This window comes from Nelumbo nucifera, chromosome 6 (assembly GCF_055504915.1).
Source record: "Nelumbo nucifera cultivar China Antique chromosome 6, China Antique-T2T, whole genome shotgun sequence".
NCBI classification, from domain to species: Eukaryota; Viridiplantae; Streptophyta; class Magnoliopsida; order Proteales; family Nelumbonaceae; genus Nelumbo; species Nelumbo nucifera.
The window spans coordinates 4,831,135-4,845,850 of NC_142654.1; the positions used below are offsets into that span (position 1 = coordinate 4,831,135).

The following is a 14,716-nucleotide window of genomic DNA, read 5'->3' on the forward strand; positions in this document are numbered from 1 at the left end:
CAGTTTTGCAGCTAGCTATTTCTTTGTAATTATGTTTTTTGCATTTCTACGTACCTCATACAAAATTTCTCCTTTGCACTCAATGATAATGTAAATTTTGCATCCCAAAAAACTGATCATACAAAACAGCTAGCTCTCCTTCAGCCAGAAATATGGCTTTCCGCTGAAGCTTATGTCAATGGCTTCTCCAAAGCAGCTCAATCAAAGCTTCAGCCCTCCCAAACATACCCTTTGGAAGGATTTCACCAAGAATAAGAAGTTTTAATGCTCATGCCTACCCAATAACAAAAGGTTCGCCATATTAAAATTAAATTGAAAGAGGAAAAACCGAAGAAGAAAAATAAAGAAAGAAAGAAAGAAAAACACATGTTATCTTTCATATATAGAAACAAAGTTATTCTTCTGGAGATCATTGCCAAAAGATAAAATGGTAAAAAGATGTATAGTCCTACTCGTATATGGAAGCTACAGTCTTTACTAAATCCACTCAATTGACAAATATGATCCTAACTTATTAAGCATGACTAAAATATATGTTGAGATACTTAGACATTCATATCATGTACCTCACCCATTATAATTACAATGTGAGGGTAAAGCATTCAGCTAACATTTACCATTTGTCTCTATTCTTTTAGAGACAAAAATGCACTTCTAGTTAACAACCAAAACATTTTCCCTCATAAGCTCAAAGTCAATAAAGCGATAAAGCAATGAAACATGCAGACTAACAATGGTTGTTGAAACAAAAGAAGAACTGGCCACCACCATGGAGGTAATTAACCCTAAATATGGCTCATCAAGACAGTGTCAGTACCTCTCTCTCTCTCTCTCATACGAGTGTTTTCCTTCTCTCATTTTTGTGGGTGAGTTAATACTCGAAGAAACACCTTACTAATGAGTGAAGTGCAGAACCTAAACCCCAGTTGAGCCAGGAACTGAAGATCTCAATCCATTTATTCATATCTAAGCTTAATTACATTGTAAATTAATGAGGTAAAAACAGATTTGAAACAGATAATGAATTGAAAGGCCTACTGCTGATTGTGGTAGTCTAATATATTTATATATGAAGAGTCTTAGTTATAGTAGGAGAAGGTAAGTTACAGAGCAGAGTTATCTAGATAGAGTCCTAATTTATTGAACCTCTAGAGAACTTTCTCTATCGAGGAGTAGACTCCAGGTAGGAGTCTTGTCGATCTGAACATTCATCAATATCCCCTCGCAAACTCAACAGGGTGGATAGCAGCACATTGAGCTTGGATTGAAGAAAAGAGAAATGTGGATTGGACAGAGCTTTTTGTAAACACATCAGCCAGTTGGTCTTGAGAGGAAATGTGTTGGACACGTAGGTGTTTGCTAGCAACACGTTCTCGAACAAAGTTGTAGTCAATGGCTAGGTGCTTGGTGCGAGTATGATAGATGGGATTCGTAGTCAAGTATGTAGAACCAATATTGTCACAAAACAACACCAGGGGTGTTTCGAGACAAAAACCAAGCTCTGTTAAAAGTGATTGCAACCAAATCAACTCAGTTGTAGTGTCTGCAAGTGACCTGAATTCTGATTTTGTACTAGAGCGAGCAGTGGTGCACTGCTTACGAGAACACCAAGAAACAAGATGTGGGTCCAGATAAATAGTGTAGCCACCAGTGGAGCGCCGATCATCTGGGCAGCCAGCCCAATCGGCATTTGTATAGGCAGTAAGAGAGACATCTTTGCTAGGTTTAAACCACAAGCCAACATCTAGAGTATGTTTGAGATATCAAAGAATGCGTTTGGCCGCAATAAGGTGATCTTCAGTGGGGCACTGCATGTATTGGCAGACACGATTCACAGCAAAGGATATATCAGGTCATGTCAAAGTAATGTATTGTAGGGCACCAACTAAACTTCGATAAGGTGTTGGATCTGCTAGGGGCTTGCCACTAGATTTGGAGAGAGAGGAAGAAGGCGCTAGTGGAGAAGCGACTAGTTTTGTATCGTCCAGATTGGTGCGCTTCAGCAAGTCATAGATGTACTTACGGTGAGAAAGAACCACACCTTTGGAAGAACAAGATACCTCCATCCCCAAAAAATAGTGTGCAACACCAAGATCTTTAATAGCAAACTCTTTAGCTAGCGAGTGCAAGAGAGCAAAGATGGCAGAAGAACTGTTCCCAATTAATAAGATATCATCAACATATATAAGCAGAAGAAGTAGAACACCATCCTTTCTATAGAAGAACAATGAAGGATCCGCAGTAGCCCCACAAAACCCAAGGGATTGTAAAAATGAAGCAAGACGATGAAACCAATCTCATGGAGCTTGTTTCAATCCATAAAGAGCCTTATGTAATTGACAAACATGTGTAGGATGATGAGAGTCAACAAAACCTTGTGGTTATTCCATAAAGACTTCCTCTTGTAATTGGCCATGAAGGAAAGCATTGTGTACATCAAGTTGTCGAATGGGCCAGTTGTGCATAACTTCAAGAGAAAGAACACTACGTATGGTGGTGTGACGGACCACAGGGCTGAAAATATCATCAAGTCAACCCCTGGGCACTGAGTATAGCCACAGGCCACAAGGCGGGCTTTGTAGTGCTCAATAGAGCCATCAACTCGGCGTTTGAGTTTATAAATCCACTTGGAGGAGACAACATTCATATCAAGTCGAGATAGTACAAGAGACCATGTACTATTGCGCATTAAAGCATCAAATTCTTTAGACATGGCGTGACACCAAGGCTCACTTTTAACAGCCATAGAGAAGGACGTGGGTTCGATCACACTATCTGAAAGATGAGCAACAAGAGCAGCAGGAATAGGATACTTCGTAGCAATGGAAGCATGAGAATTATGAGACCGAGACTGTGATTGTGTCACCATAGAGTGTGTTCGTGTAGTGGGCTGCTACAAATTGGAAGTATCACGGGGACCATGTTGGATAATATCATGCAATGAGTGAATCCTTTGAGGTGGAGAATTAGAGTCGGATGGTGAGACCGGCTAAGGGAAGGTCGTTGATGTAAGCGAGGCAGCACAAGCAGGTGATGGTGAAACTGCAACAATGTTATCATGCTCATCTGATTGCAAGAACGTAAAAGAGCCATGAGAGTGACCACTTGATGTCATCGTTGGTGAAGTTAAGACTGGTCCTTGGGGAGGTGTAAAAGGATAAACAATGGGTTGGGAGGACTGGTTGGTAGTTGGAGCGACGATGGGTGAAGGTCTAGCAAAAGGAAAAAGAGTTTCATCAAAGACAACATCCATAGAAATATATACCCGACCTGTGGGATGATGAAAACACCTATACCCTTTGTGTCGAGGACTGTACCCGAGAAAAATGCATTGAGAGGAATGATTATCAAATTTATGGCAATTATAAGGGCGAAGAAAAGGGTAATATGCACAACCAAAGGTTTTGAGGAATGTGTAGTCAAGGGTTCGTTGAAAAAGAATTTCAAAGGGGAACTTAAGATCAAGGAGAGGAGTGATAAGACGATTAATCAAGAATGTAACAGTGTAGGCAGCTTCATCCCAAAAGTGAAAAGGGAGAGAGGCTTGTTTGAGAAGAGCAAGCGCCATTTCAATAATGTGACGTGTCGCCTCTCAACAGAACCATTTTGAGAATGATTGTGAGGACAGGTGACACGATGGGTGATGCCAAAATGGTCTAAGTAGCCAAGAAAGAAACGGTATTCACCATCCCAATCCGATTGAAGACTCTTTATTTTGCAAGAAAATTGGTTTTCAACATGTGATTTGAAACACAAAAATATATCAATAGCATCGGATTTATGCACCATAGGAAAAACCCAAGAGAATTTGGAATAATCATCAACAAAAACTATATAGAAACGATTTCCATTATGAGAAGTAATGGGGGCAGGGCTCCAAACATCATAATAAACTAGTTCTAATGGGGATGAGGAAACAGACTCAGACTTTTTATGTGGTAACCTATGACTCTTTGCAGCTTAACAGACTTCACAAATAGAACTAGAAAATCTATTGGAGTAAACTGGAAGACCAAACTTAGAAACAATGTTTTGAACAGTAGGAAGAGAAGGGTGACCCAGCCGTGCATGCCAACCATCCACAGTAGTACGTTCTCCCAAAACGGCTGATGGATTTTCTATTGGAAATTGATAAAGCCCATTTTTACTAGGTCTTCCCTGTGGACCAATTTGAAACAGATAATGAATTGAAAGGCCTACTGCCGATTGTGGCAGTCTAATATATTTATATATGAAGAGTCTTAATTACAGTAGGAGAAGGTAAGTTACAGAGCAGACTTATCTAGACAGAGTCCTAATCTATTGAACCTCCAGAGAACTTTCTCTATCGAGGAGTAGACTCCAGGTAGGAGTCTTCTTGTCGATCTGAACATTCACCAATATAAATGATGACAACAAAAACGACAGAACTTTGTAAATGCTCAAATCATCTCTACGTCTCATCTTGCTTGCAAACTGTTATAGGCCACAACTGTTTTTATGGACATCGTGTTACTGAAATTAAACAATAAATGACACGAAGTTAGAATATAATAGAACTTTATTTTCCTATCGACATTATTGGAACAAATTAAAACTTAAAGAACCTTATAAATGGAAAATTGGAAATGGTAATTCGGCTGTTGATCTTGGCTTCCCAAGGACCCAAATACACAGATCACAAGTAAAAACGAAAAAGAAATTGAAGAACACATATAGGAAATAGCTAGCTAGGAATACGACAAGGGAGAGGATGCATGAGGAGAAACATATATATCCATTAATTGTACTGATGAACAGAGTGAAATTAACAAGTAGTACTCGACTGTGTATCAAGTACTACTCATTGCTTTGCTCATGTGAGCTAGTCATCCAATGGCAGAAATTCATGAAATAAAAACCCAAAAGACTTCCAAATTCCAAAATTTCCAGCAGTAAAACTCCTAGTCCTTAGCTTCTTTAGGTAGCTCCGCATTTCACGAGAAGAGCAGGCCTAATTTGGGTCATATATATGTGGCTTTTGAAGAACAACGAACTTTGTTATTTATCTGTAATGTTTTGGCTTTCTCCAGTCTCCAACGATCCAACTAGCTAGGAAACTTCACCAGAAAAAAAAAAAGAAAAAACTAGCTAGGAAACAAATTAAAAGAGGAAATAAACTAAAAGGGCTCAAAGATTGAAAAAAGAAAAAAAAACTGATCAACTGATCTTATAATAATTTAAACTGATGATCATCAGAATATATATATATATATATATATGGTAAAAAGAAGGATGATGAGACGGGCAAGGTGTTGGGGAGGGCAGGAGGGGACTGGAGCTGGAGCTGGAGCTGGGGGGCTGTCCCTGTCCCTTTGCCTGCACAGGCATTCAATGACTTTTGGCGATACTAAGGAGATAAGATGCTCCCATGCATATGCATTCAAATCGATCTAACCCATCTCTCTAATCTGCACAATCCCCTAAAATTCCTCTCTCCATGATTCCAAAGCCCATTCATTGCACAGAAAATATTCTATACTCCCCAGAGGGACGTTAGACACGATGGTCCCCCCAGACCACACCCATACAATGACCTTATACCGGGGAAAGGTCGGTCTTCTGCACTGCCACCCCATGAGGTGTCTGATGGGCCGTGCGACTCACACACGGCTAAGGAAAAGCAAAACTGATGACCCAGGTGGGCTACATCACCGATGTGCTCTGATGGGTCTCTGTGAATTGTGCAGTCTACAAATAAATAAATGTCCCAACGTAACTAATCAATCATTCTGAACTTGATTTGGAGATGTGACTAATTGATCGATGAGACCTTCCAGTACTCCAGAGTGCTGACAAGCCCAAAAGCCAGTGGACCAAATTCATGGGTTGTGAACTTGTGATGTGTGGGAGATGCCATTCGCCAATACTCCAAGGTAAGGTAACATCGATCATATCCAGCATGTAAATTATAAGACCCTGTTTTATTATATATTGTGTATAAAAATGGTTGAGACTTGAGAGGGGTCAAATTCTGCAGATAGGGTTCCAAACTAGATTTACCCTTTTGGTTTATCTTTTCTAGCTAATTTGTTTGCTTGGGTGTCATGAAGTCACGTGAATGCCTTCTTGGCCTCTCCCTGCCTCTCAGCTGCTTCCAAAATAGATTTACCTCACTATGGATTATTAGGCCTTTTTAGCCCTTTTCTTCGATCACCTTCGTCCCATCTCCCTACCTATCTCTAATATCTCTTATTCCTTCTTATTTGCTGCTGCCGGACACAGCAAGACACAGTTTGTTGCTTCATCGATCTTTCTCTTCCCCCATGAATCCAATTTATCTGAACCCATCGCCCTCTTTTTTTCCTATAGCTCCTATAGAGCCCAGTGATGATGAGGATCAACACCTTCAATTCTTTCGTCCACCATCTCAAGCTGTAGCTTATTCTCTCTCAAGTTCTATTTTCTCCAATTCATCAGCTCAGGAAGGAGGAGGTCATGATAGAGAACGACAAGAGGTGAGCCCAAAAGGGTTTGTGCGTGATCTAATTCAATTAATTGTTTAGCTTATGACCATGTGATCTGATCCATGTATACTTATCTCCTTTGTTGATATTAGGCCGTTAATGGCGGACCAAGTGATCATCAATACTTCCCAGACGACCCCCCACCTCCTACTGTGGAGGACGACATCAACAGTGGCCTCGAGTTATCCAACTCTAAACAACGAGAGAACCGAGGTGGCAGCCAGGGAAATATGGGTTCAGTTAGGTGGATGTCTTCGAAGATGAGGCTGATGAGGAAGATGAAGAATTCAGATCGAGTGGGTATGGATAAACCAGTGAATACGAATATGCACAAGTTTCAGCAGGATCATCATCATCGGTCACCATCACCATGGGAGATGGACACTAGCAGCAACAGTTCCTCCAACAACGCTAACAACACCGTCAGGGTCTGCTCGGACTGTAACACAACCAAGACCCCTCTTTGGAGGAGTGGCCCTAGAGGACCCAAGGTAATTCACTCTCATCTCTTATTTGATTCCTTTGGATCAGAATACCGCCATTTTCCTCATCTTTCCCATCATCTCTGGTGCAGTCACTTTGCAACGCCTGCGGGATCCGGCAACGTAAAGCCAGACGGGCCATGGCGGCAGCGAACGGAACACTGCTTCCCACTGAAGCATCATCCATGAAGAATAAAGTGCACCACAAGGAAAAGAGATCATCAGAAACTGGATACGTCCAGCAATACAAGAAACGTTGCAAACTGGCCACCTCTCCTCGCAGCATGAAGAAGGTTTGTTTCGAGGACTTCACCATAAACTTGAGCAAGAACTCGTCTTTTCATAGAGTATTCCCACAAGACGAGAAGGAAGCGGCGATCCTGCTAATGGCTCTATCTTGTGGTCTCGTTCATGGTTGAATATCTTCTGCCCTTCTTGGTCTTCCTTTTTTTTTCCTTCTTGGGTTTAGTTTTGATTAACTGTTTAGAGCTTGGTTTGTGTTAGCTAGCTACAGCAGAGCAAACTTGTGTGGAATGATTACGAGAGTATTGTGATTGTGAGGGCTAGAGTGAGCATAAAAATCAGGTGAGGTACCAAAAGCTAATAAAAACGTAAATAAAGCTTTGATTTAATCTGTTGATAGTTTTAGTTTATGGCTGTTGTCTGATTCTCTCCTGTCAGCAATTTGAATATTTAGTTTCTCAGCCACAAGGCCCACAACTTTCTTGCTTTCCTATACTTTCTCTTTTTCTCTTTTTTTTCCTTGTTCTTTGTTCTTCCCCTTTTATTTATCATTTTTAGTCAGGGTTATCCATTCTCATGAATAAAAGGACGTAAAAGGGAGCAAAGTTAGAGAATTTTCATGTTAAGTAGACGAAAAAAACAGTGTTCTAAATTAACTGTTCAAGTTCTGAAACACCTGCCAAGTCCCAATTAATACAAAAGACGGGCCAATAAAACAACCCCACATCCTAGATTTTCGAACAAATTAAAGGAGTCACTGAGCATTCAATTACGTGTTCAGCTGGTTGCATGTTCATGACAGTATTATACAATCTGATCAGTGGAAAAAACCAACTGGATCAACACAGTCTCTGGATATCTTTACAGTCTGCTAGCTGCTTGCGTTTTCAGTCGAAATGGGTACACTAGGGCTTTAATCATGGCGAGGGTGGAGCCGAAATGGAAAGTAGTGTATGTATAACAGTATAAGCTCTCTCTTCTTCATCAACTTTATTGGATCCTCATCACCCCAGAGCTTCTGTGCATACAAGTACAAAGGTAGGAACCATAAGTACCTTAAGCCTCTCTTTTTTTGGTCAATGGAAGCTATCAACTCCAGAGTCAGGAACCATATTTGTGGTTCGTATTGTATTTCCACCAATAAGAAAATTTATTTCTGGTGAATGCCAAGAAGATAGCCAAGTGTCCTTACTCTAGCATCTGAAAATATGCCGGTGAATGAAGTACTGTTGAAGCTAAAAGAATCCACATACGCTACTACATACAGCTTTTGATTTCTGTGGAAAAATTAAATTATGTGCTTGGCGCATGCAGCAGGAAGGTATCCTTCTTCCTTTTTTTAAATTGGTACATAAAATGTATGTTAGGCTATGTTTATTCTAGCACAATATGCTTCTTTCTAATCAAATTCGTTCAACACTTCCATTTACATTAATTTACTCAATAAAAACTCCCTTGACGTTTCTCTAAATACTAAAATTTCCCTCTTTTTAAAAATTGCATCAGCCTTAACGGAGGAGTTAAAGCTCAGTTTGGAAGGTTCAGTTTGGAAAGAATACAAATATAAATATGTACAGTATAAATATATATAAAATAATACAAAATACAAGGTTTTGCATTCTACATATTTGTATTTATATTCCTTTCAAATTGAGTCTAAAAAAACAACTATACCTTTTTATGGGTTGAATAGTTTTCAATAAGGTTTTTAAAATTGAATCGGACAACCAACCGGTCAAGGGTCCGATTCCTGGGTTGAATGGTCCGACTGTTTGAACCAAATTGATGTCTCATTCTAACAAAAAAATAAAAATAAAAAACAGCCAAAACCACTGGACAGTTTGAACACCCGGACCAGCGGTTTATTGACCAAATCAACGGTTTTTAGCAAAATAATGATTCTGGGGTAAAATGAAATCAATCACCTAACCGGTTCTCGATTTTTCTGATCCAATCATCCTGTCCAATCCGGTTTTGAAAACCATGGTTTTCAATCAAATGAAAAAAAAAAAAAATCAGAAGTCGTATTCAGTCTTCCAACAACAGCAACCTCCGACTCCGTCACTAATCATATATATATAACTGTTGTAACCATTTATGAAGGAGCAGCTCCCATCATCCCTTACCATTGTAATTAAGGTGTGTTTTTCTTCCATCTGAACATTTATACTGGTTATCTCTTACTGCATGTTGCAAGAATATTAGAATCACCTACACAAGCCGTCATATGTGCACTTTTCTTCTTTTTTTAGGAAGAAATATCATTGAATATGAAATTTCAGAATAGAGATAGGATTAGCTGAATACAATGGTCGTTTAAGAGGTTATAGAATCAACTATAACACTCTACACCAGTCATAAAATACAAGGGACGTACAATTCACAATCATTTAGGCCCCGTTTGGTTCGGGGGAATAGGGGTCTGGAATCAGAATCAGAATGGGCTATTCCAATTCCAACTGTTTGGCTGGGCGGAATTGGAATCCTATTCCTATTCATGCTGATTTTAATTCTCATTCCCATTCTTATCTGAACCAAACAGACTATGGGAATGAACTATTCCGATTCCAATTCCAACTACAGACCAAACAGACCCTAAATCTCTCACTTGAATTTATGACTGCCATGGGACATATCATTGGTTCCACAGCCTGCTGTACAATCATTGCATTCAACAAACCCGAATTATTCAAAATACAAAAGGAATTCGAAATATCTAAGTTACAGATCGACGATCAATTGCAGATTTTGGCAACCAATAAATTAATGGCATGTCCAATTTGGTGACCAACATGAAGCATCCTAATCCCCATTCCTCACCAATTTATGCTTCATACAGATTATAGCATCTGTGTGGTGATCATAATCCCTTGAATATGAGCACAATCTTCTACAACTTGAATCAGAACTGCATGAGCAGTCTGAATCTCTATAGATATCTCCTTCCCAATCATACCCACAATCACTGTGATCATGAGACAACCTCATGATCTCTCAAATACTATTCTCACTCCTCAAATTGTTTCCTTTAAGTCACAACATGAAGAAAACACATGGTTTAATTTGCAACACAAACCATCAAACAACTACAACTCTCAACACCGTTGAGTTTAGACAATCATCTATTGTCGATGGTGATGAAATCCTCTCCATACGACTTAGGGAGAAGAGACCTTAATTGTTGCATTGATTTAGATTGCAAACCCCTCTTTCCTCTAAATTCTCAATTTTCTTCAATTAGATTAAGATGGTAAACACCAGGAGGTCTCTCAACTACCCATTTAGGTCCTCGTTGTGGGATGAACATTTGGCTTTGTCACAAAATGTGAAGGTAAGTACGAAGGTATCTAAATTCAACAAATTGCACATTAATGTATTGGTTGGGCCTCAAATTGGGTTAAGGGACTATAAAGGAGCCAATTTGGGTTTTTAAAAATTTCAACTTCAAATGATGTCACATGCAAATGGGTCTTGATGGATTGCTAACTGAGGGGAGGGAGTCGGGATCTCCTACCCACAAGAACTCTGCCCACGCCTACCCACAATACACTACCCCCCGTGAATTGGGAACATCTCCCCCTATATAATACTATGTAGAGGATGAGATGTTCTCCATGTATGGCTGCGATAAATGTGGGCAGAGTTTTCGTGGGTAGGAGATCCGAACTCGAGGGGAGGTCTCTCTCCAATGATGTCACCTGATAAGGGAGGTTTTAGTCCATTTTAAAAAGAGGGGAGGTTCCGGCATTTATGAGAAACATCAAGAGAGGTTTAGGTCTTTTACCCCAAAAATTTTCATTGTAAAGATTAAATATAGAGGTGTCAATTGGACGAATTTGGTCCAACCAGATCCAATCCAATGTGAGTCCACTTATAAATGGACTGGACCCAATCCAGTCCAAATTCAATACAAACTAAATCCAATCCAATCCATTAAAAAGTAAATGGATTGGATTATTGGATTGGATTGGATCCAATCCAAACCGAATAAAATATCAAAAATTATATAAAAGCATTTTTAGCATTGAAAAAACACTTTTATAAAAGTACTTTGATAAAAATATTTTCATAAAAGTGCTTTTACAAAAGCACTTTATTGAAAGTACTTCAGTACTTCAGAAAAGTGCTTTTGTAAAAGTACTTTTCGAAAAGTACTTCCATAGACTTTTACAAAGGTACTTTCGTAAAAGTTCTTTCATAAAAGTGATTTTCTAAAAGTGCTTTCGTAAAAGTGCTTCTATAAATGTACTTCTATAAAGGTGCTTTCATAAAAGTAATTTTGTAAAGTACTTTCGTAAAAGTACTTTTGTAAAAGTGCTTTTATTAAAGTGATTTTGTAAAAGTGCTTTTATAAAACTACTTCTGTAAAAGTTCTTTCATAAAAGTACTTTTTGTAAAAATGCTTTCGTTAAAGTATTTTTATATAAGTGCTTTCGTAAAAGTACTTTTCATAAAATTACTTTTATAAAAGTACTTTTCATAAAAGTGATTTTATGTTGTTTTCAGTTTTGATTGATTTCAAATTGGACAAGGGTTTAGCCTCATGATCGGATTATTGAAAATTTGGTTTACGTCTAATTCAAACCAATAAGAATACAGATCAATTTATTTTGGATTAGCCCAATCCAATAATTATAATGGACCATCCAAATCCGATTTGATAAGGTTTGGATCGGATTGAATCCAAACCAAAACCGGTCAATTGACACCCCTAATATAAATAAGCAATTGTGGCTAGTTCTCCTATAAGCCATTTGAAAATATATGTACTACTACATTGGAGGTTTAGGGCATCTTATATATTGATATTTTACTCTCCCCATTTCATTTTTAATCTAATTTTATTTGCTCATCATTTAAATAAATCATAAAAAAGTTATATATATATATATATATATATATATTATTTCTTCACCACATGGTCGTGGCGAGTAGGGGTGATCGTGGGCCAGGCTTTGCACTTATGATAAGGGCTATAGTTTAGGTCCGCGCCTAAAACATAAGCCTTAGCCCAGGTCTATATGGCCCTTAGCCAGGCTGGGCCTAATTCTAGGCCAATGTCTTTCATATATATAAAACCTTACATATCTATAATATTTTATATTAAATGACATAACATGCATATAAACTTATTTTATACATTATATAATATAAAATATTATATATAATATAAATTATACATACCATATTATAATATTTATATAAAATATATAATATAATATAAAATAATTTATATACATTATACACAAAATATGTAAATTTAAATATATGCGGGCCGGACTAGGCACAGGCTGGGCCTGAACAGAAAACCCAGGACCAAACCAGGAATTTTCAGGCTGGGCCTGTACAGGGCGGGCTGAGCTGAAATGATCACCCCCCTAGTGGCGAGTAAGGATTAGCTGAGTGCAATAGCAATTCAGTTGGCTGTGGCCTGCTGAACAGCTATTGCGCTAAACCGAATTTGATCTGCTACAAATAAAATGAGCTACATAACCCAATCAAGAATAAGCACATCAGTCATTCATACAGGCACCAGTTGTACTTGGTCCATTTTGTGAGCTTCCCTAAACAATCAAGTCTTAAATGTGTCAAACTAGTTGACAAATAAAAAGGAGTATCCAATTAAGCTCCTTTCCTATCTTGTATAAGGATTTTTTTTTTTCTCAGCTCAAAACACCTTGCCAGTTGCCACATCCACATGTGAAAATAACATAGTTTTATAATATATAAATTTTATATTGAAAAGTAAAAAACTTTAAAACGGTAACTATAATTGTGATCAGAAATCATGATATATCTCTGATGTGGAATGCGAGGTTGAAGATACGGCCGATCAGTGGGTTCCTTATTTGATGGACGGTCTCTATGGGCAGAAAGGCTATCCCTCTATGTGGCAGAGATAGGTCAATTTGTGTAAAAAAGATTGAAAAAGTTTGACTTTGTTTCAACATCCTGTTCTGCTGTCTACTAGGATCGATCTCTGCGTGTTATACAATAATCCATAACAACTCCATGCAGTAATGAAGTTAGGGCTGAATCAAAAAATTTTTACTCCTTCGTGAAATAGACTTTTCATGTTGAATGACAAGGCCATATCTTAGAGTGTAAATTGGACTGGATTTGGTAGTCTAATATGAATCCATTATAGATGGTCAGATCCAATCTAATCCAATGGATATTTTAGAGTCAATGGATTCTAAATTGGTCCATTGACACCTGTATTTTTATCTTTTATGAATGGACTGGATATTGATTCAATTGGACCCAATCCAAAATAAATCTATTACCGATGGACCAGGTCCAAGTCAATCCAATAAATACTTTTTGGACCATTAAGTTCGGATTGTTTCAATTCTGTCTTATTGGTCCATCCAATTTATCTAAATTGATTTTGATTTGGATGGAGTTTAAGTAAGTGTTCAACCTAAAATTGGTCTATTGACATCCTTAACCATACCTCTTTTTTTTGAACAAAATGAATGTTAGATGTAGGGGTGTTCAAATTTGGCTGCTGAATTGAAAGGAAATCAAATAAACTAATTCGGTTTTGTTTATTTGATATTGGTTCAGTTTGTTTTGAGAAAATTTCTCAACCGAACCGAATTGAACAAGGCGCTTTAATTTTCACCAAAAAGCTCATTTATAAAACGTTGGAATTTTGGGCTTATTGTTTATTCCACTTTGGAGAAACGTTTTTATTAAAAAAAAAAACAATTAAAAAGACACTTCCAAACGCTCATAAACTACTTATTTAATAATTATTTATTTGAAAAGTCCATTTAAAAATAATAAGCACCCCCAAACGCCACCGAAGTAAAGCTCTGGCGCCTTTTCCGATGGTACCAACCGGTTCACTTGGTAAATTCTGGCTGGTTGTGGGGAGACTTTGGGACCATAGCTGAGAGTTGGGTTTTTTATCTTTTGGCATTTGGCACCACTCCAGGTGCTTTGAAATGAGTTCCATGCGATTCCAGTCCGAATGGAATTGGAATGATCTATTTTCATAGTATATTTAATTCGCATAAGAATCGAAATGGGAATTAAATGGATCTTATTCAAAGGGTGGGAGGCCAAGAATGAAAATGGAATTTCAATTTCAATGGAGAATACGATTCCAACAAGAATGAAAATGGAATTTCAATTCCACTCAACTAAATAATTAAAATTAAAATGGACCATTCCGATTGTCATTCTATACCTATATTTCTGCATATCAAATGGGCCATAACTACCTACAAACCCAATCACATACTATGCATGCCAATCTTCTAATAGTTATTTAGTTAATGGAAAGGTAATTAGGAGGGCTGAAATAGAAGATTGAAGTGCAAAACATAAAGGGATCGTTTGGGAGGGCTTAACTGAAGCTGAAGCTAGGTTTAGCAGCTTTATTTGAAGCACTCCAAATATTAAAACCGACTGCCCTGGTCGGATGGTCGAACCGTCGATCCGAAAACGGTGGCCGGATCGTTTTTCAAAACCATGAGTGATGATATGGCTCTTTCC

The 14,716-nt window shown here is 38.1% G+C and overlaps 1 protein-coding gene across 1 annotated transcript; it reads left to right on the forward strand.

Moving 5' to 3' along the window:
• The first annotated feature begins 6,004 nt into the window (after nucleotides 1–6,004).
• LOC104586615 (GATA transcription factor 21-like) lies at nucleotides 6,005–7,618 on the forward strand. The gene is made up of 3 exons (XM_010243901.3): nucleotides 6,005–6,476; nucleotides 6,578–6,976; nucleotides 7,060–7,618. The coding sequence occupies exons 1-3, from the start codon at nucleotides 6,285–6,287 to the stop codon at nucleotides 7,384–7,386; spliced, it is 918 nt and encodes a 305-aa protein (XP_010242203.1). The 5' UTR covers nucleotides 6,005–6,284; the 3' UTR covers nucleotides 7,387–7,618.
• The last annotated feature ends 7,098 nt before the right edge of the window (nucleotides 7,619–14,716 follow it).